The following is a 26008-nucleotide window of genomic DNA, read 5'->3' on the forward strand; positions in this document are numbered from 1 at the left end:
TAATGAAGTTTCTCATCCAAACCAGGGGACTTGTCAGTGAAAATAACTGCAAAATCACAAATTTTATTGGTGCCTCCTGAGGCAGATAGTTTACCGTTCTGACTTTATTTGGAAATAGAGCCAAACTGCTAACTTAGCCATCATGTTATGTTATAACCTGGGTGAGAGACTCCACAAGGGTCCTGACTGTCTTTGTTCTGGACTGAGTGTTTGTGTGTCCCCCAGTTCATAGGTTGAAACCCTACATGCTCATGTGACAGGGCCAGGAAGTGAGCTTTGGGAGATGAATAGGTTTAGAGGGGTTTGTAAGGGTGCAGCCCCATATGGGCTTTTTTCCTGATAAGAAGAGGTGTGGTGGTACACACCTGTAACTCAAGCACTTTGGGAAGCTGAGACGAGAGTATCACAAGTTCAAGTCTATCCTGGGCACCTTAGCAGTTTAGCAGCTTAGAAGAGACCTTTTCTCAAAATAAATGTAAAAAGGAGCAAGGGATATAGCTCAGTACAAAGGCCCTGGGTTCAATCTGCAGTACTGCCCCAAAAAAGGACTCTCTCTCCTTCCATATGAGAACATGGTGAGAAAGCAGACATCTGCAAACAGGGAGGGTCTGCACCAGGCACCACATGTGATCTCGACCTAGGGCTCCAGAACTGTGAGAAATACATGCTTGATGTTCAAGCCACCAATCTTGTATTTTACTGTAGCCACCTAAACTGACTAAGACAGTTCTTCTGGGAAATAGTTTGTCTGAATAACCAGTGCTTACTAATTGGCTTTGTATTCAGTTTACAGACTCAGCGATAGAGTTCTTGTCAGCAAAATGCCATTATCTGCACATTTTGGACATCTCCGGTTGCGTCCTGCTTACTGACCAAATCCTCAAGGACCTCCGGAGGGGCTGCAAACAACTCCGGATCCTCAAGATGCAGTACTGCAGACAGATTTCCATGTGAGTGTGCAGCTGCCCGGGGGAAACAGTGGCATTTGTAATATGCAGTGGCTTTCGGTGTTAAGTTTTATTTTGTTTTTAGATCAAATGAATGGACTTTCTGGCAGGGACCTACTCATGTAGATACTGTGTGTGACTAATATGGTATCTGGTCAAAAGACCCACCGTATCCAGTAATAGCCGAATCCTGCCTTTAACTACTCAGCCCTCTTGCAAGATCCTTAGATCAAAAATATGCAAAGAAAACAAAATACAGCAGAGTAAGACTTTACTGCTTAGCTTGGGCTTTGTCTCCAAACCTCAATGCAAAATTCTAATTATGGCTAAATCTATGGAAAATCTAAGCTGGCACAGCAAAAGGCTTATTTTGCTTTCTACCACAAGCCTGGCTGTCCCAATCAGCAAGACGCAGCAGTCTTGGCCCTGATATCTAGTGAGGCTGGCTTGGTCTATGCATCTCTTTGTCTAAGGAGGCCAGGTCACCACCTTTTAGCCTCCCCTGGTGCTCCATCCCTGCTCAGCCCCAGCAGGAAAGAGGCCTCGAAACCTTTGATTCTCTTTGTCTGGCAATGGAGGACAGTCCTCACTGAAGAGTGGCCTGGAGACCTCCAGGGTTTGGACCAGTAAGGCTCCAGGAACATCTGTGTTTACATCCAACATCTAAGAGGGGATGATGCTGGTCAGTCTGGGGGCTCCCAAGATGCTGGGGCCTCTTAGGTTACAGAAGTGGTGAGGCCTGGCTGCCTGCAGCTGTCTGGGGTTGGCTCCAGGGGCTGTGGAGCAGCTTCCTTTTCTACTTAGATCCTGGGGAGTGTGTGCGGGTGGGGATGGAAATGCATAATGTATGGGGACCCTCCAGAGCTCAAGGGGTGATCTGTAATGCCTCACCTACAGTCTAATAAAGCGCAGTTGTTTGCTCTTATCAGAGCCAGGGTGGGACCCTTGACTGCAGACACTCTGTCATATCTGGGTGAAATATAACCTTTGGTAGCTGAGACGCAGCAGTTTTTTTTTTTTTTTTTTGCTTGGGAATAGGTTCAATGACCTTGAACCATTTTAAACATGAAAACATCATATGATTCAGCCCTTAGAATCTAATAAAATATTGTATGTACAAATTCCCCCAAAGCCTCATGTGTCCAGAAGTTGGGCCTTTGGGAGGTGATTGGGTCATGGGGGTGAATGTGCTGTTAGGAGGTCAGGCCTGGTCAGAGGAGGTGGCTCACTGGGAGCATGACCTGGAGTGCTAATCTCCTTTCTGGCTCCTCCCTTCACTCTTTGCTTCCTGGATGCAGTGAGTGAGCAGCTTTCCTCTGTGGCAGGCCCTTCCACCATGCTGTTTCTATATTTGAGCCTGCTGACCATGGACTAAAACTTCTGAAACCGTGAGCCAGAATAAACCTGCTGCCTGTGGGTGGAATGGAGGTGGGGCTCACCACTGAGACTAGGACAAAGGGGACAGGGAGCCCGGAAGTAAACAAGTTAAGAAATGCGTGCACTGTGGGGTACTTCCCCGTGGCTGAATTCTGACCCACAGTACTGAATTTAATGCGCGGTGTCCCTGTTCACCCGCACTTTTTTTACATCTGTATTAACACTGACTTTTTCTTGTGATTTTCTGAAACTGTTACTATTTGCTAATTGTTTTTCTATCACAATTACCCCAAATTTACCCAGGGTTGTGGCTTAGAAACTATAGGACCCAATATTTATACATTCCCAAACTTAGCAATAAGAGTTCTTATCCTCATGCCAGCTACCCAGGATTCTCAAAAACTGTTGCTTTTCTGAAGCTAATGATAACATATAGGCTGGCCATAGTGGTGTGCAACTGTAATCCCAGCACCTGGGAGGCTGGGACAGGAGGATCACTGTGAGTTTGAGGCTAGCTTGGGCTACATAATGAGTTCAAGACCAGCCTGAAGTATATATCAAGACCCTGTCGCAACCCTACCCTCAACAAAAAGATCACATAATTTGCTCAACTACTTGCAAATCCTTTATAGCTGAAACAAACATTTCCTTTTCCTATAACTCAGGACCACTGTTGTTTCTAACAGTAGTTAGCTATCTTGTAGTACAGTCAGGGTCAGTGGTGCTGAATGATAACTGCAAAGGGGTGAGTGTTCAGAGCTCTGCTATTTGGGAGACAGGGCAGGAGGGCATTGCAAATAGGAACCCAAGGCTGCCTCTCCTAGACAAGCAAATTAGCGGGACCCAAGAGAGCGAATGGACTTGGGTGAGCTGCTGAAATCTCCTGTTTGGGATGCCATTGTTAGGTTTCAGAGACATGCAAAGAAGTATAATATACCCTTAAATGACTTACTATCTTTTTAAACCAAAGGAAAGAGACAAAGTTTAAAGCAATGTTATGAAGCTATGTATTGGAAAGAGTTAATTCCCTGATCAACTTCTTTAAAAAGTTCAGAGGAGGAAGGCACTGGGTTTGAGTTTGCACAAAATAGGCTGGAATGGCTTGGCACTGCGGGAGATGGTAAAGTTCAGGCAGGCGGAGAGGGGTCAAAGGCAACGATGGAGCTCTGCTGCCTCAGGTAGCATCTTACCCTGCTGACCCCTGGGGGTGTTTGGGTTTACATTTTGGTAAGTCTTTGGTGGGAAAGCCTGCAGGCAACTTCTTAAGCCATACGGTAATCTCAGCTTCACAGAACTGAAAAGGAAGAACTATCAGGAGGAGAATACAGGAAAACCCTAAGACGTAAGCCTACTCTTTATGTAGAATGTTCTACTTAGAGAATATGCAAAGCTATATAATAGGGTTGAAACAGAATTAACACTTGAAGATTTAAAATTAACAGAATGCAAAGCCTTATTTTTTACCATAAATTCACCATTCTCAAATTTAATATTTATCTACAGAGAAGGCATTTTTTTGGTCAAGTCTTAGCACATGGGAATGGTGGCTCTGAACTAGAAGTTAGGACATAAAAATTACTTTGACTCAGATTGTTCTTTAAACTTGTATAAAGTTTCTGTGAATGCAAACATATGAGCCAAAAAGCAATGTATTAAAAGACAGAGTTAGCGTGCTTTGGTTGTCTCCGTTTTTCTGCTACAATTAAACAGTATTTTGAACTAGTATATTTCACTTTTTCCAATTTAATTGCCTTGCCCGAATTTATATGACCATTTAGCACAGACTTAACTCCAAGTATACTGTAACGCCAGCCCCACATCAGTGGCTCAGTTATTTTTGAAATTAATAATTTGGCATAACATATAGCAAGAGTAGTAGCCCCTTCATGGTTCAACATCACAATTACTCACTTCTGATCCCACAGAAGTGGCTGATTGCCCATTTCCTTTTTAGTATTAGTCTTTTTTTTTTGTATTAAATTCTTTTATTGGTACATTGTAGGTATACAACACAATTACATTTCCCATTGGGAATTGTACCTTTACATAATGCATCTTGGTTCTTATTTTTTCCCCATTCCTAGCCCTTCCTTCACGCCCTCCACCCTTCCCTATTTACAAAGACTTTTTTTCCATTTTTTCCATTTCTCATCATTTTTTCCTTTCCCTTCTTTCCTTTCCCCTGCCCCTCCCACTACCCCTACCCCTTTGGACCTTTTCTTCCTATTTTACATTATCAATTATTCATTCTAATCATTGGTACATTTTAGGTGTACAATATAATGACATTCATCATTGGAAATTTGCACCTTTACATAGTCTCTCTTGGTTCTTATTTTTCACTCTTGCCCAGCCCTCCCTTCAACCCCTCCAGTCCTCCCTATTTACAAAGATTTTCTTCCTATTTTTCCATTTTCTCATATTAATCCCATTCCCTTCTATCCTTTCCCCTAGCCCTCCCACGTCCTTCCCCTTTGCCCCTTTTCTTCCTATTTCAAATTACCTATTATACATTTAGTCCTTATTTACACTTTCAGTTTCTCACACCAGAGAAACTATTTGGTATTTATACATGTGTCCTATTTATTTCACTTAAGAGTATTGCCTCAATGTGCATCCACTTAGCTATAAATGTCTCTAATTTCTCATTTTTTATGGCTGAGTAGTACTCCATTTTATAAAAAACCCACATTTTCTTGATCCAGTCTCCAGTTGATGGGCATTTGGGCTGTTTCCAAGTTTTAGCTATTACAAACTGCACTGCTATGAACATGGGTGCACATATATCACTGTGGTATGATTCTTTTAATTCTTTGGGGAAGATCCCCAGCAGTGGAATAGCAGGGTCAAATGGGACTTCCAGTCCTAGTTCTTTGAGGTATCTCCATACTGATTTCCACAGTGGTTGCACCAGTCGACACTCCCACCAGCAGTGGAGCAGGGTTCCTTTTTCCCCACAGCCCTGCCAGCATTTTTTATTAGTTGATTTCATGATAGCAGCCATTCTTTCTGGAGTGAAGTGGAATCTCAGCGTTGTTTTCATTTGCATCTCTCGAATGACCAGTGATGTTGAACATTTTTTCATGTATTTATTTGCTATTTCTACTTCTTTGGCTGAGAAATGTCTGTTCATTTCAGATGCCCATTTTCGGATTGGGTCTTTAAATTTGGGAGGTCTGATCTTTTTAAGTTCTTTATAAATTCGAGATAGTAGACCTTTGTTTGAGGAAGAGCAGGTGAAGATTTTTTCCCACATTGTGGGTTGTCTCTTCACACTGCTGGTGGTTTCTCTTGCTGTGCAGAAGCTTTTCAATAAGAAGAGATCCCATTTGTTGATTGGTTGTGCTAGTTCATGGGCAACTGAGGTTTTGTTCATAAAATCTTTTCCTACCCCAATGTCTTCAAGGGTTCTACCTAACCTCTGTTCCAACTGGTTCAGAGTTTCTATTTTAATATTTAGATCTTTAATCCATTTTGATTTTAGTTTAGTGCACGGTGAGAGATATAGGTCTAGTTTTAATCTTTGGCAAGTTGAAACCCAATTTTTCCAGTACCATTTATTAAAGAGGCTATCTTTCCTCCAGTGAGGGTGTTTGGCTCCTTTGTCAAAGATGAGATGGCTGAGTGTGTCTGGCGTTGTTTCTGCATCTTCTAATCTGTTCCACTGGTCCTCAGGTCTGTTTCTTTGCCAGTACCATGCTGTTTTTATCACAGTAGCTTTGTAGTAGAGTTGCAGGTTGGGGATTGTGATACCCCCAGCCATGTCTCTGTTACCTAGAATTGCTTTTGCTATTCTGGGTCTCTTCTTGCTCCAAATAAATTTTTGGATTGTTTTCTCGAGGTCTATGAAGTATGCTGCTGGGATCTCAATTGGAATTGCAGTAAATCTATACAGCAGTTTTGGAAGTATGGCCATTTTCACTATATTAATCCTTCCTACCCAGGAACAGGGGATGTCTGTCCATTTTCTGATCTCATCTTCAATCTCTTTTTTCAGAGTGCCATAGTTTTCAGAGAAGAGGTCTTTGATTTCTTTCTTTAGGATGATTCCTAGGTATTTCAGTTTTTTGGATGCTATTGTGAAAGGAATTATTTGCCCTATTTCTCTTTCAGTGAGTCTGTCATTGGTGTAGAGGAAAGCTATTGATTTTTGTGTGTTGACCTTGTAACCAGCTACTTGACTGAATTTGGTTATTAAGTCTAGAAGACTTTTGGTGGAGTTCTTGGGGTCTTCTGTATAGAGTATCATGTCATCTGCAAATAATGACAATTTGACTTCTTCATTACCTATCTTTATTCCTTTTATTTCTTTCTCTTGTCTAATTGCTGTGGCTAATGTTTCCAGAACTATATTGAACAAGAGTGGCGACAGTGGACATCCTTGTCTTGTTCCTGATTTTAGTATGAAGGATTTCAGTTTTTGACCATTTAGTATGCTATTGGCTGTTGGTTTTTCATAGATGGCTTCTATCAGTTTGAGGTAGAGACCATCTATTCCAGTTTTCTGTAGGGTTTTTATCATAAATGCATGTTGGATTTTGTCAAATGCTTTTTCTGCATCTATGGAGATAATCATATGGTTTTGTCCTTGGCTCTATTGATATAACATATTACATTGATTGATTTTCATATATTGAACCATCCCTGCATCCCTGGGATGAATCCCCCTTTATCAGGGTGTATTATCTTCTTGGTGATCTTCTGCATTCTGTTTGCCAGTATCTTATTGAGGATTTTTGCATCTATGTTCATTAGTGAGCTTGGCCTATAGTTCTCTTTTTCAGTTGGGTCTTTCTCTGCTTTGGGGATCAAGGTGATGCTTGCTTCCAGGAATGAATTTGGGAGTATTGCTTCCCTTTCAATTTCATTGAAGAGTTTCAACAGTAGTGGCAGCAGTTCCTCTCCAAATGTCTTGTAGAATTCAGCAGTGAAGCCATCAGGGCCTGGGCTTTTCTTAGTTGATAAGTTTTTAATTACACTTTCAATTTCATTGGTTGATATTGGATTGTTCAGAATGTTTAGGTCTTCTTCATTCAACTTTGATAATTCATATGTATCTAGGAATCTGTCCATTTCTTCTGTGTTGTCCATCTTATTGGCGTATAGGTTCTGGAAGTAGGTATTGATGATCATCTGGATTTCTGCTGGGTCTGTTGTAATTTCACACGTTTCATTCCTAATTGCATGGATTTGGGCCTTTGCTTTCCTTTTTCTGACAAGGTTGGCTAAAGGTTTGTCAATTTTGTTGATTCTTTCAAAGAACCAACTCTTGGCTTCATTGATTTTTTTGTATCATTCTCTTAGTCTCCATTGCATTGATTTCTCCTCTGATCTTTTTAATTTCCTCCCTTGTATGAGCTCTGGGTTTGTCCTGTTCTTCTTTTTCTAGAAGCTTGAGGTTTAGCATCAGGTTGTTTAATTGGGCTCGTTCTGTTTTCCTAATATGCGTATTCACTGCTATGAATTTCCCTCATAAGACTGCTTTCATTGTGCCCCATAGATTCTGATATGTTGTATTGTCATTGTCATTTAATTGAAGGAACTGTCTGATTTCTTCTTTAATTTCCTCTGTGACCCATTGGTTATTCAGAAGTGTGTTGTTCAATTTCCACGTGTTTATGAAATTTTGTGAGTTTCTTTTGCTATGGATCTCCAATTTCATCACACTATGGTCTGATAATATACAGGGGGATAACTTCAATTCCTTTGCACTTACTTAAACATGTTCTATGTGTGAGTATGTGGTCTATTTTGGAGAACGACCCATGTGCAGCTGAGAAGAATGTGTATTCTGATTTTGTGGGGTGGAACACTCTGTAAACATCTGTTAAGTTCATTTGTTCAAGAGTTCGATTGAGTTCTTGTATTTCTTTACTTATTTTTAGTCTAGTTGATCTATCTATTTGTGACAGTGGGGTGTTGAGGTCCCCCACTACAATTGTATTAGTGCATATATGACTTTTCATGTCCATTAGTATTTGTTTTATATAGTTGGGTGCACTAGTGTTTGGTGCATAGATATTTATGATTGTCATCTCTTCCTCTTGGATTGTGCCCTTTACAAGGATGTAGTGTCCTTCTTCATCTCTCTTAATCAGTGTTGGTTTGAAATCTACTTGATCTGCAAAGAGGATAGCTACTCCTGCTTTTATTGGGGTTCCTGTCGCATGCAGTATTGTTTTCCACCCTTTAACTTTCAGTCTATGAGTTTCCTTTTGAATTAAGTGTGTTTCTTGTATGCAGCATATTGTTGGATTTTGCTTCTTGACCCATTCTACCGGTCTATTTCTTTTGATTGGTGAATTGAGACCATTAACGTTGATGGTTATAACTGAAACATATTGACTTGTCATTGCCATGACTTTTTCTTTTTGTTGGGTTCTCCCCCTTTACATTTAATTTCTTGTCATGCCAGATGGGTTCATTCTGCTTTGCTTCCTGGGGTTGTGATCCTCAATGTCTGTTCCTAGGCTATTGTGTAAAATTCTTTGGAGTGCTGGTTTGGTATTCAGGAAGTTCCTAAGGTGCTCTTTGTCATGAAAGTATCTTATTTCTCCATCCATTTTGAAAGATAGTTTTGCAGGGTACATCAATCTGGGTTGGAGGCTGTTTTCTTTTAGGGCTTGGAATATGTCACTCCAAGCTCTTCTTGCCTTGATGGTTTGTGTGGAGAAGTCTGCTGTGATTCTGATGGGTTTTCCTTTGTATGTGATTTGTTTCTTTTCTCTTGACTGCTTGGAGAACTTTGTTCTTCTGTTGTGTTTCTGGAATCTTAACAATTATATGCCTATGTGTAGATTTTTTTTGCTCAAGGCTATTTGGAGTCCTATATGCCTCACTTATCTGTATGTCAAGCTCTTTTCCCCTGCTTGGGAAGTTTTCTGCCATTATTTCTGTGAAGAGGTTTTTTATGTCATCTGCACTCTCTCCTGTTTCTTCATTGAGCCCAATCAGTCTTATGTTATTCTTTTTTGCATCATCTAGCAGCTGCTGGATTGATTTCTCATGTTCCCTTATAATTTTGAAGCAATTTTTCTTTTCCTGGTCACTAATTGCAATCTTATCTTCTATATCTGAAATTCTGTCCTCACATTGGCTCATTCTTCTGTGTAGACTTTCAATGGAGTTTTTCACATCCTGGAAATCTATTTGCATCTGTTTTATGGATTCCATTTGTTTCTTATGTTGGGATTCCATCATGTTCCTGAGCTCCTCTCTAGATTTATTAATCATGTCTTGCACTAGGGGCACAATTTCTCCTGTTATCTGAGAAATTATTTCTGATTTCATTTTTTCCAGATCCCCTTTTGTTGCCAGTTCAGTGGGTCCAGGTGGTTGAGTATCAGAATGTTCCATCTCATTTCCCTTTGGGGTTGCTGCAGGTGATCTGGCAGTCTGGTTTTGAGACTTATTTATGTGTTTTCTCATTTCGACTGGGGCGGGGGGCTGTTAGCGCCTGCACGGATTACCTCCTCTGAGCTGAGTGAGGTAGGACAGGGGCCGGGAGCAGCAGTAGGGAGGGTGACCCAGAAGCCTTTTCCTGTGGGCTGGGAGCAGCCAGAGGGATGGTGGCCGGGAAACCCCTTCCTCTGGACCAGGAGCAGTGAGATGGTGGCTCAGAAGCCCCTTCCTCTGGGCCAGGAGCAGTGGGACAGAAGGTGGCCCAAAAGCCCTTTCCTCTGGGCTGGGAGCAGCGGGAGGTATGGTGACCGGGAATCTCCTCTGGACCAGGTGCAGTGGGACGACGGCTCAGAAGCCCCTATGTCTGGGCCGGGAACAGTGGGACTCAGTACCTTGGTCTGGTGGTCTGGTGTCCTCTGCATCTTTGTAGTGTGGAATCAGGTGGCTGCCTGTCTGCAGAGGGGTGATTCGGTGTCTTCTGTGAGACTCAGGACCTCAGTAGGGTGTGCACAGACCTGCCTGTCTGCAGCGGGCTGATTCGGCGTGTGTTCCGCGTGACTGGGGACCTCGGTAGGGTGTGGGCAGACCTGCCTGTCTGTAGTGGGGTGATTCGCCGTCTTCCGTGGGACTCAGGACCTCGGTATGGCGTGCACTGACCTGCCTGTCTCAGTACTAGTCTTTTGATTCCAACCAACTTCTGATGAAAGCCCTTCTGTCATCAAAATGGCTCTTTTTAACTTAGATACAATTTTTTCCCCATGCCTTTCTTCTTTCCTTCCTTCCTCTAAGAAAGGCTAACAGTATTTCTAGTTATCTGCACGTGGAGTCCTCTGAGTCACACACCTTTTCCTCAGTAAAATGTGTATTACAGACAAAACCACATGGACTGGTTAGGTTGGCCCTCATCAGAGAAACCAGGGTACCAGGTGGAGGGCCACTGTGGCCAAGCCCAGTTTCCCTACACACACACCATGTCCAGGAATCACTGAGCCAGATAATTTAGGAGCCTGAGTATCAGCACAATCACATATGTAATCCTTTTCGGCAAGTCAAGGGAGCGAGGGAGGGAATTCCACTTGGGACAGTGAGTTCTCCAACTCCACCTTTGGTCCTCTGAACGCGGTTCGCCGGGAACTGCTGGTGCACCTAGCCAATGCCAATCACTGTTGTTGCAGGGAGGAGGCTCACAGAATGGCGTTGGTCATTCAGCAGCAGGAGTACAGCTCCGACGACCCTCCACCCTGGTTCAGATACGACTGGGAAGGCAAGCCTCTGCCAGAGCCTCAGGATCTAACAGCACCCAAGGATGACACAAACTTCAAGGCAGAAGAGTCACCACAGCATAATGAAAAGGAAGCAGTATGACTTTCGGCCTCAAGCAGGAAAAACAAAAAATCTAGAGCTTGGCAACTTTTCTTCATTTGATGTAAGTATTTTTACTAACTGTACCACACCAACCATGTAAACAAACAGCAAATCATCTCCTGATTCTTATTCCAGCTACAACTGTTTCTAAATACATCATTATTTCTTCTGTCTAAACAATGACGATTCTTAGACTTAATTCAATCAAACTGATAGCTTTGATAAGATTATAAAATCTAAGGTGACAGTTACAGGAAATAACCCTGAAATATGTGACTTTTTGGACAAGGAATTTAGAAGTTTCTCTCTGGGCAGGAAAGGAGAGATAGCCATAAAAGTCAGAGTAAAAATTTGAACCAGGGCATTGACTTTAAGGATTTGTGAAACTTTATTATAAAAAACACAGACATATATTTTCAAAGGAAAAGGGGTTTCTTATGATTTCCAGGCATTTAAGAACAAAATGCCAACTAACCCTGGATTCATTTCAAAATGTGAGGGATAAATGAAATAGAAACAGGAACGTCTGCAAACCTGTAAATGTCTCAGAAAGATCTTTTCAATCAAGTTTGCACTATGCCAAAAAAGATGCTCCCTCAATTTTTTGCTAGGAGGTATGGGCTGATGGTGGCATCTCTGCGTATCACTTTAAGCCTTCGCCCATGGGTTTGTACCTGTACTTGACGTCACATAGCACAGACATTGGCAGAGTCCAGGCGGAAGCACAGCCCTATTCTGACCTCCACACACAGGCTGTGCCCGGACCCGAGATCAATCTTTCAACTTTCCTATTTCCTCAATTATCTATCTGCTCCATGGAGTTGACTCCTGCCTTTTCGTACAGCATGAGTTTGAAATAAAGATAAAAATTTAAGACAAATGACATGAAAGTTATTTTGAAAAGTTTTTAAAGGGCTGTACAAAGTATTATTATAGGGTATTCTGTGTTAGCTTAAATACTTTTTAGTAATTCCCTCTTTTTGAAAAATTTTTAAATAAGTAGTGGAGAGATTCCTGGGAGTTGAATAGGAAGCAAGACTTGAGCCAAGAAACTTAAAACAACATTGTTGAGAGTGAATTTTAACTAATTTGGAGATTTCTGGCAGCTGTGTAGAAGTTGGCTTCGTAAGTCTGACCCTAAGTGTCATGCTCGCCACTGGAGAGACCTGTAAAAGACATGCTGTTTTCTAAACGAGCAGCACCTTTATGGTGTCCCGGGAAGACCATGCTAAGGGAAAGCAGTGCTCTCTGGAAACCCAGCAGGTTGCCTTATGGTCAGAGTTTGCTCTGCAAGTCTTTGAAACACATCTTTTACGCAACAGGAGAGCCGGTCATTCAGTCTGGGGAGATAAAAGTTTAGAAGCAAAGAAATGTACATGAAAGGGGGGTTATGAGGTAGAAAAAGAGCTATGCAAGGGGAGCATAGGAGCAATTCCATTAATAACTTTAAATGTAGCTGCACTTGTACTCAGGATCTTCTGGCTGTTGCTGGCCACTTTCATCAACTTTATTTTTAGTCATGAAAATGTTTACATAATTGCATGAGGGTGAAAATGGAAGATAAAACTCCCCCACTGCCTCAGCTCTCCTCTGCCTAACAGTGCAACACATCCACCACCATTGCATCTCATACACCAGCATGTGGGCACCTTTCAAGCTTGTGCAAATCCTATTTCCACAAAGATGGCTTTTCCCTCCCTCTTCCCCCTCCCCCATAGGTCTCTCTGTCTCTGTGTCTGTCTCTTTCTTTTTTTCTTTTTCTCTGAGACAGGGTCTTGCTAGGTAGTCCAGGCTGGCCTTCAGCTCACAATGTAGATGTATCTCAGGCTGGCCCCAAACTTGGGGTGACTCTTCTGCCTTGGCTTCCCCATTGCTGAGATTACAGGTGTGCGCCACCATGCCCAGATTTTTATTAAATATGAAGTTAGAAACAGAACGCTAAAGAAATGGACTATAAACAAAAAGAAGACTAAATCACACCATTTGGAAAAGTTTATTAAAAATTAGTGTTTAAGAACTGACATCCTAATCAAAAATATATAATTCAGTAAATAGGTCTGTTCAGTGTTATATAATTAAAATGTTCCAGGAGTAGAAAAAGTTTAAAATATAACTTTTACAGTACACCATTATAAAAGTGAAAATCTATCTTTATACATCTGGGAATTTAACAACTGCAAGTTTCTTCCCCCGAACAAGGTACATCTTAAATTATGTAAAAGATATTAACAGTCAGTAGCAACTGCTTCATATTTTTAAGTGTTTTATTCAAAACTTACATTTACAATGTTGCCATAAGAGGTAGTAGGTAGACAGTCTGTCACATGAGGGCTACAACATAAGAATTCCAAGCTCTCTGGCTTCCCCTGGGGGAGCAGCAGCTGTGCAGGTCACCTTACATACAGCATAGGGATGGGTCCAGCCTAATCAAGTGAGTGCTTTAAAAGCAGAGATTTGGCCAGCTCTTGAAGAAGTCAGATACTCAAACACAAGAAGGACTCAGTTATCACTGCTGGATTGAAGACAGGGGGAGCACATGGGAAGGGATTCAGGTGTTCTCTAGAGGCTCAGAGTGATTGCAAGCCATGGGTATTTCCATCACACAGTCCTAATGAACTGGATTTTGCCTATAAATCTGAATGAATTTGGGAGCAGATTTCTCCCAAGAGCCTCCAGATGAGAACTCCACCTGGCCAGGTCTAGACTCCAGCCTTGTGATACTGGGAACAGAGAATCCAGTCCTGGGGGCTCTTAACCTGCCCAAGGTGCACCACTAAATCTGTGATACAGGTGCCCTCCCTTAGCCAAGGTTTTCCCTTCCATGGTATCAATTACCTGCAGCTGATCTTTCATACAGAAATAAATAATCTGAGTTTCAAAGTGTAACCTTGTACCACCCCACAAAGCACGCATAGCATCCCTGGGTCCAGCAAGTCCAGGTGGTGTACATCCTGGCCCAGTGTCACCACAGGGTTTGGACGCAAATAACATCATCTTAATAAGGGCCCCAGAAAGCACTTCTCTGATGTGACAAGGTGAAAGTTCTCTCTCAATACAGAAAGAGAAAGAACTAGCTGCTGAGGTTGCTACCATCTATGGTGAGAATGAATCCTTTATCTGTGCAACTGTGAAGGAAGAAGAAATGTGTACTGGTTTTCCCACTACATCTCAATCTGCAAAAGCGCCCCAGTGTTAACTGAGATGGAAAGACATTAAATTTGTCCTTGTATTTATAGGGAGAACATGGTATATACGGGGTTCTGGACTGTCTGTGGCTTCAGGCATCCGTTGGAGTCTTGGAGCACATCCCCCCAAGAGTAAGGGAGAACTACTGTATTTCGTTACAGAACAACAGGAAATAAATACAATAGCTAAGTTCAAATTTTTAAAAAGCCCCCCTCAAATAGTTCACCTGTATTCATGCCCAATGTTGTTTTCAACATTTATGCACACCAGTGATGCTATTTGCATTTTTGTTGTCACGCATCTGCTAATCACTGTTAAAAAGCATAAACATAACTTAAACTCTTCTTAGTTCTGCTGTTTGAGGGACTGAAACCAGGTTTGGCTTCTAAAACTTACAGCTCCTTCTGGGGCAGCAGCACGAATCCAGTTTTCCTGTTCCCTTGTTTGATTCATGAATCCTGAAACACAAAATTGCATAAAGTTGTATCTTAATGGATAAGGGCGATATTTGACCACATAGATTTAACCAACATACTCATATCTCTAAAATCCAGAAAGAGCTTAGAATGCCAAAACTCCTAGTAAAAGATGTTTCATTGGGAAAGAGCTGCAAAGAGGTTATGTGAGCTTGTTTCCTTCCTTTCCTTCTCTTAGAACAACCCTGGAAGTTACTGGTTCTGTTTTTGCATTATTTTTATGTATATTTCAAAAGAGAGCTTTATTAAAGTACAGTTGACAAAATCAACTAGAAGTATTTGAAGTCTAAAAGTTATACAAGTTTCAGCATGAATAATAATCTATGCAACCATCTGCTCAGTCCGGGTAGAGCATACGCAGTATTCCTTTTCTTGCACCCTTGTCATCTTTCACTCCTCCTCTGCCATAGTTTGGACCTGCAATGGCTCCCAAAGGCCACTGTATGTGCTGAAGGCTTAGTTCCCAGTGTGGCACTCTTGGTAGGAAGCAGGACTTTTTCTTTCAATGATTTTTATTAGTCCATGTTTGCAGTACATAATGATTACATTCCTTGTATGGAGCTGGTACATGCACGTAACACATCTTAATTCTTTTTTTCATCACCTTTCCCACCCCTTTGTCCCTCAGTTGATCCCTTCCCCTTTTGAGAAAGATCTATCTCCCTACTTCCTATTATCTATCTTTTTTTTTTTATTTATTTATACTTTGGGTTTCTCAAGAGAAAACATATGATACTTAAGCTGTGTATCTGACTTATTTCTCTTAATATTATGCTCTCAAGGTGCACCCATATTCCTACAAATGACTCAAGTTTATCTTTCTTTATGGCAGAGCAGTATTTCATAGTGTGTAAATATCACATTTTCTATATCCATTCATCTGTAGATAGACATATAGGCTGCTTCCAAGATTTAGCTATTGTGAATTGTGCTGCTATAACAGGAAAACATTTTTGCCAGCTATTCCTCAGTAGAGGACTAGTATCTAGAATATATAAAGAACTCAAAAAATAGACTCCCCCATAAAAAACTCAATCAAAAAATGGGCAAATGAGATGAATAGACACTTCACAGAAGAAGTACAAATGGCCAATAAATACACGAAAAAATGTTCAGCACTGCTGGCCATTAGAGAAATACAAATTAAAACAACACTGAGATTTCATCTTACTCCAGAAAGAACAGCCATCATCAAGAAATTAACCAAAAACAAATGATGGTGAGGCTGCAGAGAAAAAGGAACCCTTCTACACTGTTGGTGGAAATATAAACTATTGACTTCTATGGAAATCAGTTCGGCGATTCCTCAAAAAACTAAAACTAGAAATTCCATTCAACCAGCTATTCCCCTTTTGTGTCTTCCCAAGAGAGTTAAAGGCATTGTATTACAGAGATGCCTGCAGAGCCATGTTTATAGGAGGCAGGGCCTTTCAGGGTGAAGCCTAATGGGAGGTTGTCGGGTCACTGGGGCTGTGCCTTGGGAAGGGAGAGTGTGGCACCAGGCCTCCTCATTCTCTTTTTCACTTCCGGCCCTGAGGTGAGCAGTTTTGCTTCACCACTCACACCCTGCCATGATGTGCTTCTTGTCACAAGCCCGAAAGCAATGGGGCCAACAGATCATGGTCCAAAACTGTGGGCCAAAATAAACCTTTGCTCTTCACAAGTGGAGCACCTTAGGTGCTTGTTGCAGTAACCGAAAGCTGACTAATACCCTCTTCCTCCTCAATCTATCCTCTGTGATCACTGGTCTTCACTTCGTTCACTATGGCTTATTGCATTCCCTAAAATTTTATATAAATGGGATCATACCACATGTACTTTAAAAAATCTGTCTTCTTTCAGCAGTTATTTCGGGGTTCATCCCCACTGTCCCATGAGCCAGCCGTTTCCTCAAAGGCACGCTGAGCAGTACTCTGCAGCACAACCACGGGGCTCCTCTCAGAGCTCTGCGCCGCTCCCTCCCCTCTCTCTCTCTTGTGGGTCCTGATCCTTAGAAGCTCAGCTCAGCCTCCTGGACTCAGCCAGCTGGGCTCTGCACTGCCTGGACACTCTCACATGATGGGCTGTGGCGATCCCAGGGCTCATCTCCTGTCCTGCCTTTGTTCTCCTGCTTCCATGTTTCCTCATCAAGGTAACCTCAGGTGTCCATCGCCTCTGGAGCTCTTGTGGTTCTGGAGCCCAGTCACAACCGAGCTGAGGACAGTTGCGAGTGCACTGTTGTAATTCATCATGAGTATTTTCTTTATTGGGCCAAACACACAAATCAGAGAGGGATCCTCTTCTTTGGTACGCTATTTTCCTTTACGAGTACCGTAAGATTCTCTCAGATGATGGAAGGTGCTCTGTGCCCTGGGATCTGTGTCAAGCACTCTTCTCATGCAAATTCTCTGAACTCTTCCCTCTCTCCTTCACTCCAAGCCAGAATCCTGGCTGGTCCTGGGGCTCACACAGAGCTTACACATCGTTGCCAGAGCACAGCTGAGGGGTTAGTGACTTCCTCTCGAATGTTCCCTTCTACTTCTCTTGCTGCATTTTCCACATGATCTCAATTGTACTTCTTGTTCACTGCTAAACTGGTTAAAGTCACTCTTACTCCGTTTAGTAAACCTCTGTGTTGGAAGCTTTTTTCCTCCAGCTGTCCTCCAGTGGGGTCAATTCTGGGCTGTTCTTTGTGCCTGTGCTGCACTTGGTAGGTCAGGGTTTCAGGGCATCTTGTAATCAGTGGTATTTCTTTAATACAGAATTTCTTTTTCTACTAATTCAAGTAAACGTAGAGGAAAGAACTGGAAATCCTTACCTCTTTGTAGTTAAACCATTTAGCATCAATGATAAAGCATCAAGGACAGTAATGCTTTCCTAAAGATCTGGGCTCTTTCCCTTAATATCCGGTCCATCCCTCCCCAGTCCTGCGTTTCTTGCTCATGCAGTGAGCAGCCCATCTGCCCATGTCCTCTGAGCAAAACAGGTCCAGCACAACGCCACACTGGGAACACAAGAAGCACATGAGTGACTCCAGCTCAGCAACCCTATCCCAGAGGCTGGACAGCTTTCTGGATTCCACCTAGGCTGCTCGACATCAGCTCCCTCTATCTGCCCAGTCAGTAATTTTGTACTTTGTACTTTGGCCTGAGCCTGTGGAGACTGTTCTGATTTATAAAATGCATGAATCTTTCCTATGTGAGTCCTGCAACACATTTTGGAACTTGGGGTTCCAAAGCCTTGTTCCTTATGTTGCCAGTGAAAATGAGGTGCTTTTTCTTTGACCAAGAAATGAGGAAATGATTCCCCCATCGAAATGCAGTGTGGCTCCCATGAAGTAGGAGGACGGTTTCCTAGGATACCTGGTGGACTCCCATTTGCTTTTTAAGCCTCTACCCCAGATTGACCCAAATACATGAATCTCCAAGTGCTTTCTACTTAGCCCCAGACACACCTGGCCTAATCAGCACCAGCTATGGGCAAAGACAGAGCTCTGAGGAGAACTGTGCAGAATTTAATTTTCTCTCTCTCTGTTTAAATAGGATTAAAAGGCTGCTTAGTCAGGTGAGGGTCTTCCTGCCTCCCTTCCCACCCACTTGATCCCTGTGACAATTCTGTCTGTTTATACTTGGTTCCCAGGCACGCTCCTGGTGCTGCCTTATATGTAGCTGATTAGACTTCACAGTGTCAGAGCTGGAGGGTCCCTCCAACTGTGCACTACCAGACGCACCATACTAAGTAATTAAAGAGCTTCAAAAGATGTAAAAAGACAAATCAACACCCCTGTGAAGTTTACCAGCTGGCCAGGAAAATAAATCACACATTTATGTAACAATATAAAAAATAACTACTCTGAACTTTTATCTTTGTGTGTGTGTGTGTGTGTGTGTGTGTGTGTGTGTGTGTGTGGCACTGGGGATGAAACCAAGGGCCTCTGCACTGAGCTACAATCCTGTTCCTTTTTTTATTTTTTATTTTGAGATAAGGCTTTGCTAAGTCTCTAGATTGCACAGGCTGGACTTGAACTCATCATACTCCTGCCTCAGCGTCCCAGAGTGATGGAACTGCAGGGCATGCACCATTTTTAAAACATACATCTTATAAACGAAACTCCCAACACATACAATTCCAGAGCTTACTATTTTAATTTTGTAATTATTAACTATAGTCTTCTCTCAATAAAAATGATACCGAAGGCCAGTGTGGTGGTACATGCCTGCAATCCTGCCTACTCAAGAGGCTGAGGCAGTAGGAGCACAAGTTTGAGGCCAGCCTGGGCAACTTAGTGAGACTTTGTCTCAAAATAAAAAATAAAATAAAAGGGCTGAGGATGTTGTAGCTCAACACTCCCTGGGTTCAACCCCCAGTACCACATACAAAGGCAACCCAAGATATTTTGACAAGAAATATTTACAGACAGAAAAATATTTTTGAGCTAGCTGTAACGGTACCTATTCATTACATTTTCTCTCAAATATCTATGATAATAATAAAAAAGCTAACAGTACTCTAGGCATTGAAGAAGAAACAATCAGTTCTGCCCAAGAAGTAATGTTCCTCAACTCTTCTGCAATGTTTAATCCCTTCTTTGTATCTTCCACCTCAGACATAGATTTCATTTCTAAAAATTCAACTTTGTATTTTTTATATCTTCTGTCTTAACACTTTGAACACATGGAATACAGCACTGATAATTATTTTATTTTTCCTCACTAATTCTAAAATCTGTATCAGTTCTGGGTTGGTTTCAATGGATTATTCTCTTCTTTATGGGTCATGTTTTCATCCCTCTTTGAAATGTCTCAATCTCTGAATAGATGCCAGATATTGTGAATTTTACTTTGTCGTTAGATGCTAAATACTTCTGTATTCCTATGAATCCTGAGCTTTATTCAAGGATCCAGTTAGTTACCTGGAGACACCTTAAGACTTTTATCTCTTGCCTTCGTATAATCTGGTGACAGTTCTAGAAGGCTACTCCATCTACAGCCCTTTGCTGCCACTGCTGAGTGCTCTGCCCAAAGCCCCAGGAGTCTGTCCCCAGTCTGATGAACAGAATGGGCATCATTCCTAGTTCTGTGTCAGCAATGCCCTCTGCGCCCTTGTCCTCCAATCTCCAGCTGCCTTGGGCTCTGTGGATTCCATCTCCATCTTCTCCATTTCCATCTCCTCCATCTCCCCTCCAATCTCTATCACCATTCCTTTTAACTCCTTTTTGCCTGGAGGGCCTGTTTTCCTTCTGATCTTTCTCCTTCTCTCCCTCATTTCTTTTTTAACTTATTATTTGGAAATAATTAGACTCACAAGAAATTGTACATAGGGTCCTATACATTCATCACCCTGACTCAGGACCCTCATGAGGATAAGAGATGCAGGGATTCTCAGGTCTGAATCTATGACCTTACCCTCTAAAGGAACTATCTTTCCTTCCTCCTTGCTGAGAATGTATAGAATGTACCCTCCCCTCTTCCCCTACCCTTATTATAAGGACCAGGTGCATTCTAACAGCAGGAGGGATGCCAGGATATCTCTTAATCCGTATCCTCCAAGGAGGAAATCTCCCAGAACTTGAGAGAGAAGTTTCAAAAAATATCATACTCATGACTCACTGGAAAATTACCAGATCCACCCCACCCCAGCAATGCTTTTCAAAGCCAACCCAGTTCTACAGTTAAAGGGCCAGTCTGATTTTCCCTATCAGAGCCGTGTCCTATTCAGCTCTTCTTTCCCACAGGCTGAAGCCCCTCTCCCATTTTCTCTTCCTTCTCAATTAAAGCCTTTGCCTGTAAATTTGTGCTGTTGCTTCAATTTTCATTTCCATTATCGCCAGAACAAGTTCCTACGTGCATCTCGTATCAAGCTGGTTCCTCCAGTGGTGATATCTTATATAACTACAGTGCATTATCAAACCCAGGAGACTGGTTGGCAAAGTTCAATTAATTAGACTACAGACCTTACTTGGATTTCACCACTTTCGTTGTATGCATTAATTTAATTTGACATGCCCTTATGTATACTTTTATAACATTTTATTATACACATGGATTCATATAAGTGTTATTATTAAGACACAGAACTGCTCTGTCATCCCAGAGGAAAAAGTGTGATATGCCATTAAAATCATACCCTCCCTCTCCTTTGCTCCTTCACTTTGGCAACCAGGCCATTGTTCTCTATTTCTGTAATTCTGCCTTTTCAAGAATGTTATATAAATAGAATTGTTTTACATTTTGAGATTGACTTTTCTAACTCCCGATTACCCATAATAGTCCCAGGATCTTGCACTATACAGAAAAATGAGGAAACAAAAACACCATAAAAGTGCAAATGATCTGAAGACTGTTCCTACATTAACTCCTTGTTACTTTTAAACAGATATAAGCCTTAGAGCATTCTACATTTGTCACTGACTTTATCCCATGTGGTCCTGAAGCACACCTACATGACTGACAAATATGCTATAAGGTTGGACAAAAGAAAAACTTCAATGTATCTAAAAAAAGTTATTTCTAAAAGTCATATCAAAAGACTGCATTTTTCCCCCAGCAGAGAAAATGCTGTTCTTAGATTTTAAAAGTAGCATCCTATGGCCTGAGTCCCATTTCAACCTCTCTTCCATCCTATGAGTCAGTTTTCCATTATAAACCACAATACCATTACACTTATCACTCTCTGGCCTAAAGATAAGTCAAGAACTCTCTTCTGACTTGGTGGTTTAGTTTGATTCCAAGTGAATATATCTTTTATACCATGGGTCCCCAACCCACAGGTCAATGACTACTGCCAGTAAGGACCTGGGCCACAAGCAGAAGGTGAGCAGCTGGTGAGAGTGAAGCTTCATCTATATTTACACCCACCCGAGCTAACCCTAACCCTAACCCTAATCCTAACCCTGTTAGATCTGCATGGCATTAGATTCTCATAGGAGCTCACAGCCTACAGTGATCTGCACAGGGCAGGATCACTCCTTGTAAGAATCAAATGCCCCAGGATCTGAGGTGGAGCTGAGGCAGGGATGCCAGCACCGGGGAATAGAATTATTATGTATCAGAAACACACTAATAAAAAAACAGAAGCTAAAAAATATCGATTTAAAAATCTACCCTCACCCCACCCTGTCCATGGAAAAACTGTCTTCCTTGAAACCTATCCCTGGTGCCAAAAAGATTGGGGGCCACTGTTCTATACATTTTATATTTCCAGTTTGACGAAAATGAAGTGCACCCAATAGTGCCAACTTCCCTACTACACACTGACAAACACCAATTCTTTGAGTAGACAAACTTTACCTCTGAATCTCTTCAAACATCTCATGGAGACACCTTAAGACAAAAGGACCTTGTACCACATGTATTTCATAACTAAGTGATGAGCCAAGTCTAAAACCCAATAGAGAGACGTCACATTATTAGAAATAAGTTACCTAGGCCATTCACATCCCATTGAACTTGTACATGGATAGAACACGAAACCAAGCATCCAGACACTCAGAACACCTAGAGAACGCACCCCAGGAATACACACTGTGCACAGCTTTCTGTAGGTGGAAGTTCAGCCCAAGAAGGTCCCTGGCCTTCTTTTGACCGCAGACACTGCATAATGCCTGCAAATCACTAAGATGACACAGCAGAGTCATTAGTGACAGCAAGGGCAAGGCAAGCCACGTAGCAGGAACCAACTAAAATTACAGGGGTGACACACCGACGTGTGGGGAGCCTGAGCCTGAGAGACTAAATCTTGCTGGCACGGCCTCTGCAGAAGCACCCAGAATAAGTCCTGCTACAGACAAAATCCAGAGCCCTGAGCAAGGAGGGCAGTATTTCTGTTCCTCTGCCTCACAGGCTATGTGAGGGAGGCCCTCTTTGAACTGAGCTCAGCTGCTTATAGTAACAACTCATTTCTAAAGCTGCTCATTCTTTCCAAAATTAGGTTTCAGATTGGAAATTTCCACAGGAAAAAAAGCAATCTGCACGTATTTTCTAAGTCTCTTATGTTATTTCATCCACTTGATAAATAAGGCCTATGGCCTTTTGGGAACCAAACAGTTTAAGAATCAAAACACAGTGAGTTTCTCTTAAACCCAATCACATGTTCATGAAGCTATCTCCAAAAAAGAATGGTGCCGTCTTCCCCCGAGGTCCCTCCACATTACCATTCAGTGGATTTCTACATCAGAGACAACACACAGATCCAACTGCAGCCCACACTTAGAGGGTATCCTCTGCTGCTCTACAGAAGTCACTCCTGTGAGTCCCTAGATTCTTGCACCATGAACAAGAAATAAACTCTTCTGTAATTCGTCCCTTCCTGGCTCAGGAAGTAGGGGTCACAGTATAAGACACAATAATAAATCCCACATGCAAAAAGCCAAAATAGGCTGAGCAGCTTGAGAGTAACCAGTGAAGTATGCATCGCCCTCACGGGTTCATTCATCTTTCCCATGAACCACCACTGCTGAAGGCTTATTGTTCTCTGATAGCTCACTAGAGGGTCCAGGCCAGCATACTCTTCCTCCTGAATTACTGCAGTGACAGAGCTTTGCCTTCATTCACCATCTTTCTTTCCTGTCTTTCTCCACTTGAGATTCAGAGTGATCTTTCTACTGCACAAATCTGATCATGTGAACCCAGGTTAAAACCTTTCAGTGGGTTTCCAATACTCTTATTCACATCAGTGCTAAAGACGGCGACCTCTCCCAAATTCTCCAGTCTCCATCTGTGCCACTTTTCCTTTTGCTCACTGTAGGTTGGCCATACTTGACCTCTCACTTCCTTAAACTTGCCTGCTAGCCTGATTTGGATGTGCTATCTCTACACTCTCACATTACCATGCAGATACCTTTATTATGACATTTGTCCCACAGTACTGTACTGCACTGGTTTGTCTTTCCTTAGTAGAACTAAGCTCCTCAGACAGTAGAGAGACCATGCTTTGTATTACCTTTGCACTTCCAACTCCTAGTAGTGCCTGACTCCATAAATGTTTGTTAAGTGACTAAGAAAAATAGGGAAGATGGGAGAAGAAGGAAGTAGGCTAGGGAAAGATTTTTGTTTTTAAATATATGTATTAAGTTTGAGGTGGTACAGGTTTGTTGCAATAGAAACGGGCAAGAATAATAAAGAGATCAGTTCTACACTATAGATTTGGAAGTATATGCATAGAAATGATGGCTGGAGTCATGAGAATAGGGGTTTAAAATTAAATTCAATGAAAATATGACAAAATAGCTTTATAATTCAGGTGCCTATACATGTAAATCATTTGATTATGTTTTCATTCAGGGCAGTGTTACCCAAGTTTGTATTACTGTTTTAGATCACTGGAACTAAAGATAGTTAACTGTATTGGCTTTTTATCAAACTCAAGTAGATGACTACAGCTTGATTCTCACCACATTGGACATACTTAGGCATTCATCAGATTTGTATGATGTAACTTAGAGACAACCAATTAGGTACTGATTCAGAGCTAGCAGTATACAAGTATTAATTTTATATCTATCATATTTTTTATTAACAGCCTATGTTTTTTTATTAGTGCCTATTAATTTTACAAAATATTAGGTCTCAATGCATATATTTTAATCATAACGATTCCCCTGTAAAGTTTCCCGACACTCCCTCCCTCTCCCCTTTATTCCCTTCCTCTTCTTTAAGAGTCTCCCTTCTACTTTCATGTCATTGTTTTAGATTCCACATATTAAAGACAACATGGGATAGTCCTCTTTCTGAGTCTAGTTTGTTTCACTTAACACAATGATCTCTAGTTCCACTCATTTGCCTGAAAGTGACATGTTTATTCCTCTTTATGGCTGAAAATACTCCACTGTTTATAAACATATATTTACCACATTTTCTTCATTCATTCATCTGTTGATGAGCACCTGGGCTAGTTCCATATCTTGGCCACTGTGAACTGTTCCATAATAAATGTGGGTGTGCAGGTCTCCTTATAGAATGCTAACTTTAATTCCTTCAGGTATACACCAGGGCGGGGTGTAGCTGGGTTAGATGGTAGTTCTGTTTTTAATTGTTTGTAGAACCTCCATGCTGATTTCCATGCTGGGCTGTCCTAATTTACATTTCCACCAGCAGTGTAGAAGGCTCCCTCCCTCCTCACTCCCTGCACACTTCCCAGCATTCACTGTGCTTTCTGTTCTTGATGACAGCCATTCTAACTGGGCTAAGATGGAATCTCCACTAATTTTGATTTGTATTTTTTAATGGGTAAAGACACTGAACATTTTTCATACACTTATTGATCATTTGTACTTCTTTTGTATTTATTTTGAGAGGTGTTTGTTCAATTTTTGCCTATTTATTGATTGAGCTATTTGATCTTTTGGTGTTGAGCTCTACTAATCCTCTGTCGGAAGAGTGGCTGGCAAAGATTTTTCTCCAACTCTGTTGGCTGTTCACACAGTTAGTGGTTTCCTTTGCTGTGCAGAAACTTTTTAATTTGATGCAGACCTGATTGATTCTTTTTATTGTTTTCTGTGCTACTGAAGACCTATTCAGGAAGTCTTTGCCTGGGCTTATGTATTATATGTATTCTTCCAGCAGTTTCAAATTTTCCAGTGTTACACACCTAGGTCTTTGATCCATTTTGAATTGGTTTTTGTACAGGATAGAAGGTAGGGATCTAGTTTCAGTTTTCTACAAATGGATAGTTTCCCTAGCACCATTTGTTAAAGAGGCTGCCTTTTCTCCAACATAATTTTTGGCTCCTTTATCAAGAACCAGATGGCTGTAGTTGTGTAGGATTGTTTCTGTGTCCTCTATTCTACTCCACTGGTCTATGTGTCTAATTTTGGGCCAATGTCATGCTATTTTTGTTGCTATAGTTTTGTAGTATATTTGAAATTGGATATTGTGATACCTCCAGCCTTGTTCTTTTTGCTTAGGATTGTTTTGGCTATTCTAAGTCTTTTGTGTTTCTAAATGAGTTTTAGGATTTTTTTAGTTCTATGAAGGATGGCACTGAAATTTCGATAAGGATTGCACTGAATCTGCAGATTTCTTTTGGTAATATGGCCACTTTCACAATATTGAATTCTGCTGATCCATGAACATGGGAGGTCTTTCTATCTTCTACTGTTGTCCTGAATTTCTTTCTTCAGTGTTCTGAAATTTCCAGTGTAGAGGTCTTTCATTTCCTTGGTCAGGTTGAGCCACAGGTTTGTTTTGTTTTGTTTGGTTTTGTTTAACTACTGTGAATGGCATTATTTTCCTGATTTCTTTTTCAGCTAGTTCATTATTAGTGTATAGACAAGAAATT

At 41.6% G+C, this 26008-nt stretch overlaps 2 protein-coding genes across 3 annotated transcripts in view; one reads left to right on the top strand and one right to left on the bottom strand.

Annotated features, from left to right (window-relative positions):
• Nucleotides 1-26008, top strand: part of Fbxl13 (F-box and leucine rich repeat protein 13) — a 254266-nt gene that overhangs the window by 208841 nt on the left and 19417 nt on the right. The window contains 2 exon segments of the mRNA XM_087206541.1: nt 787-950; nt 10901-11151. Coding sequence (XP_087062667.1) covers nt 787-950; nt 10901-11090 — 354 coding nt within the window. The 3' untranslated portion in view covers nt 11091-11151.
• Fam185a (family with sequence similarity 185 member A) overlaps nt 13337-26008 on the bottom strand; it is a 56549-nt gene continuing 43877 nt past the window's right edge. For both annotated transcript variants that reach the window (XM_021253961.2, XM_004839728.4), the window contains one exon: nt 13337-14734. In XM_021253961.2, coding sequence (XP_021109620.2) covers nt 14622-14734 — 113 coding nt within the window. In that variant the 3' untranslated portion in view covers nt 13337-14621. The remainder of the gene's footprint in view (nt 14735-26008) is intronic.

Source organism: Heterocephalus glaber, unplaced genomic scaffold (genome assembly GCF_053883595.1).
Source record: "Heterocephalus glaber isolate CG9 unplaced genomic scaffold, H.glaber_assembly_v1.0 deba00000676, whole genome shotgun sequence".
In the NCBI taxonomy this organism is placed as follows: Eukaryota; Metazoa; Chordata; class Mammalia; order Rodentia; family Bathyergidae; genus Heterocephalus; species Heterocephalus glaber.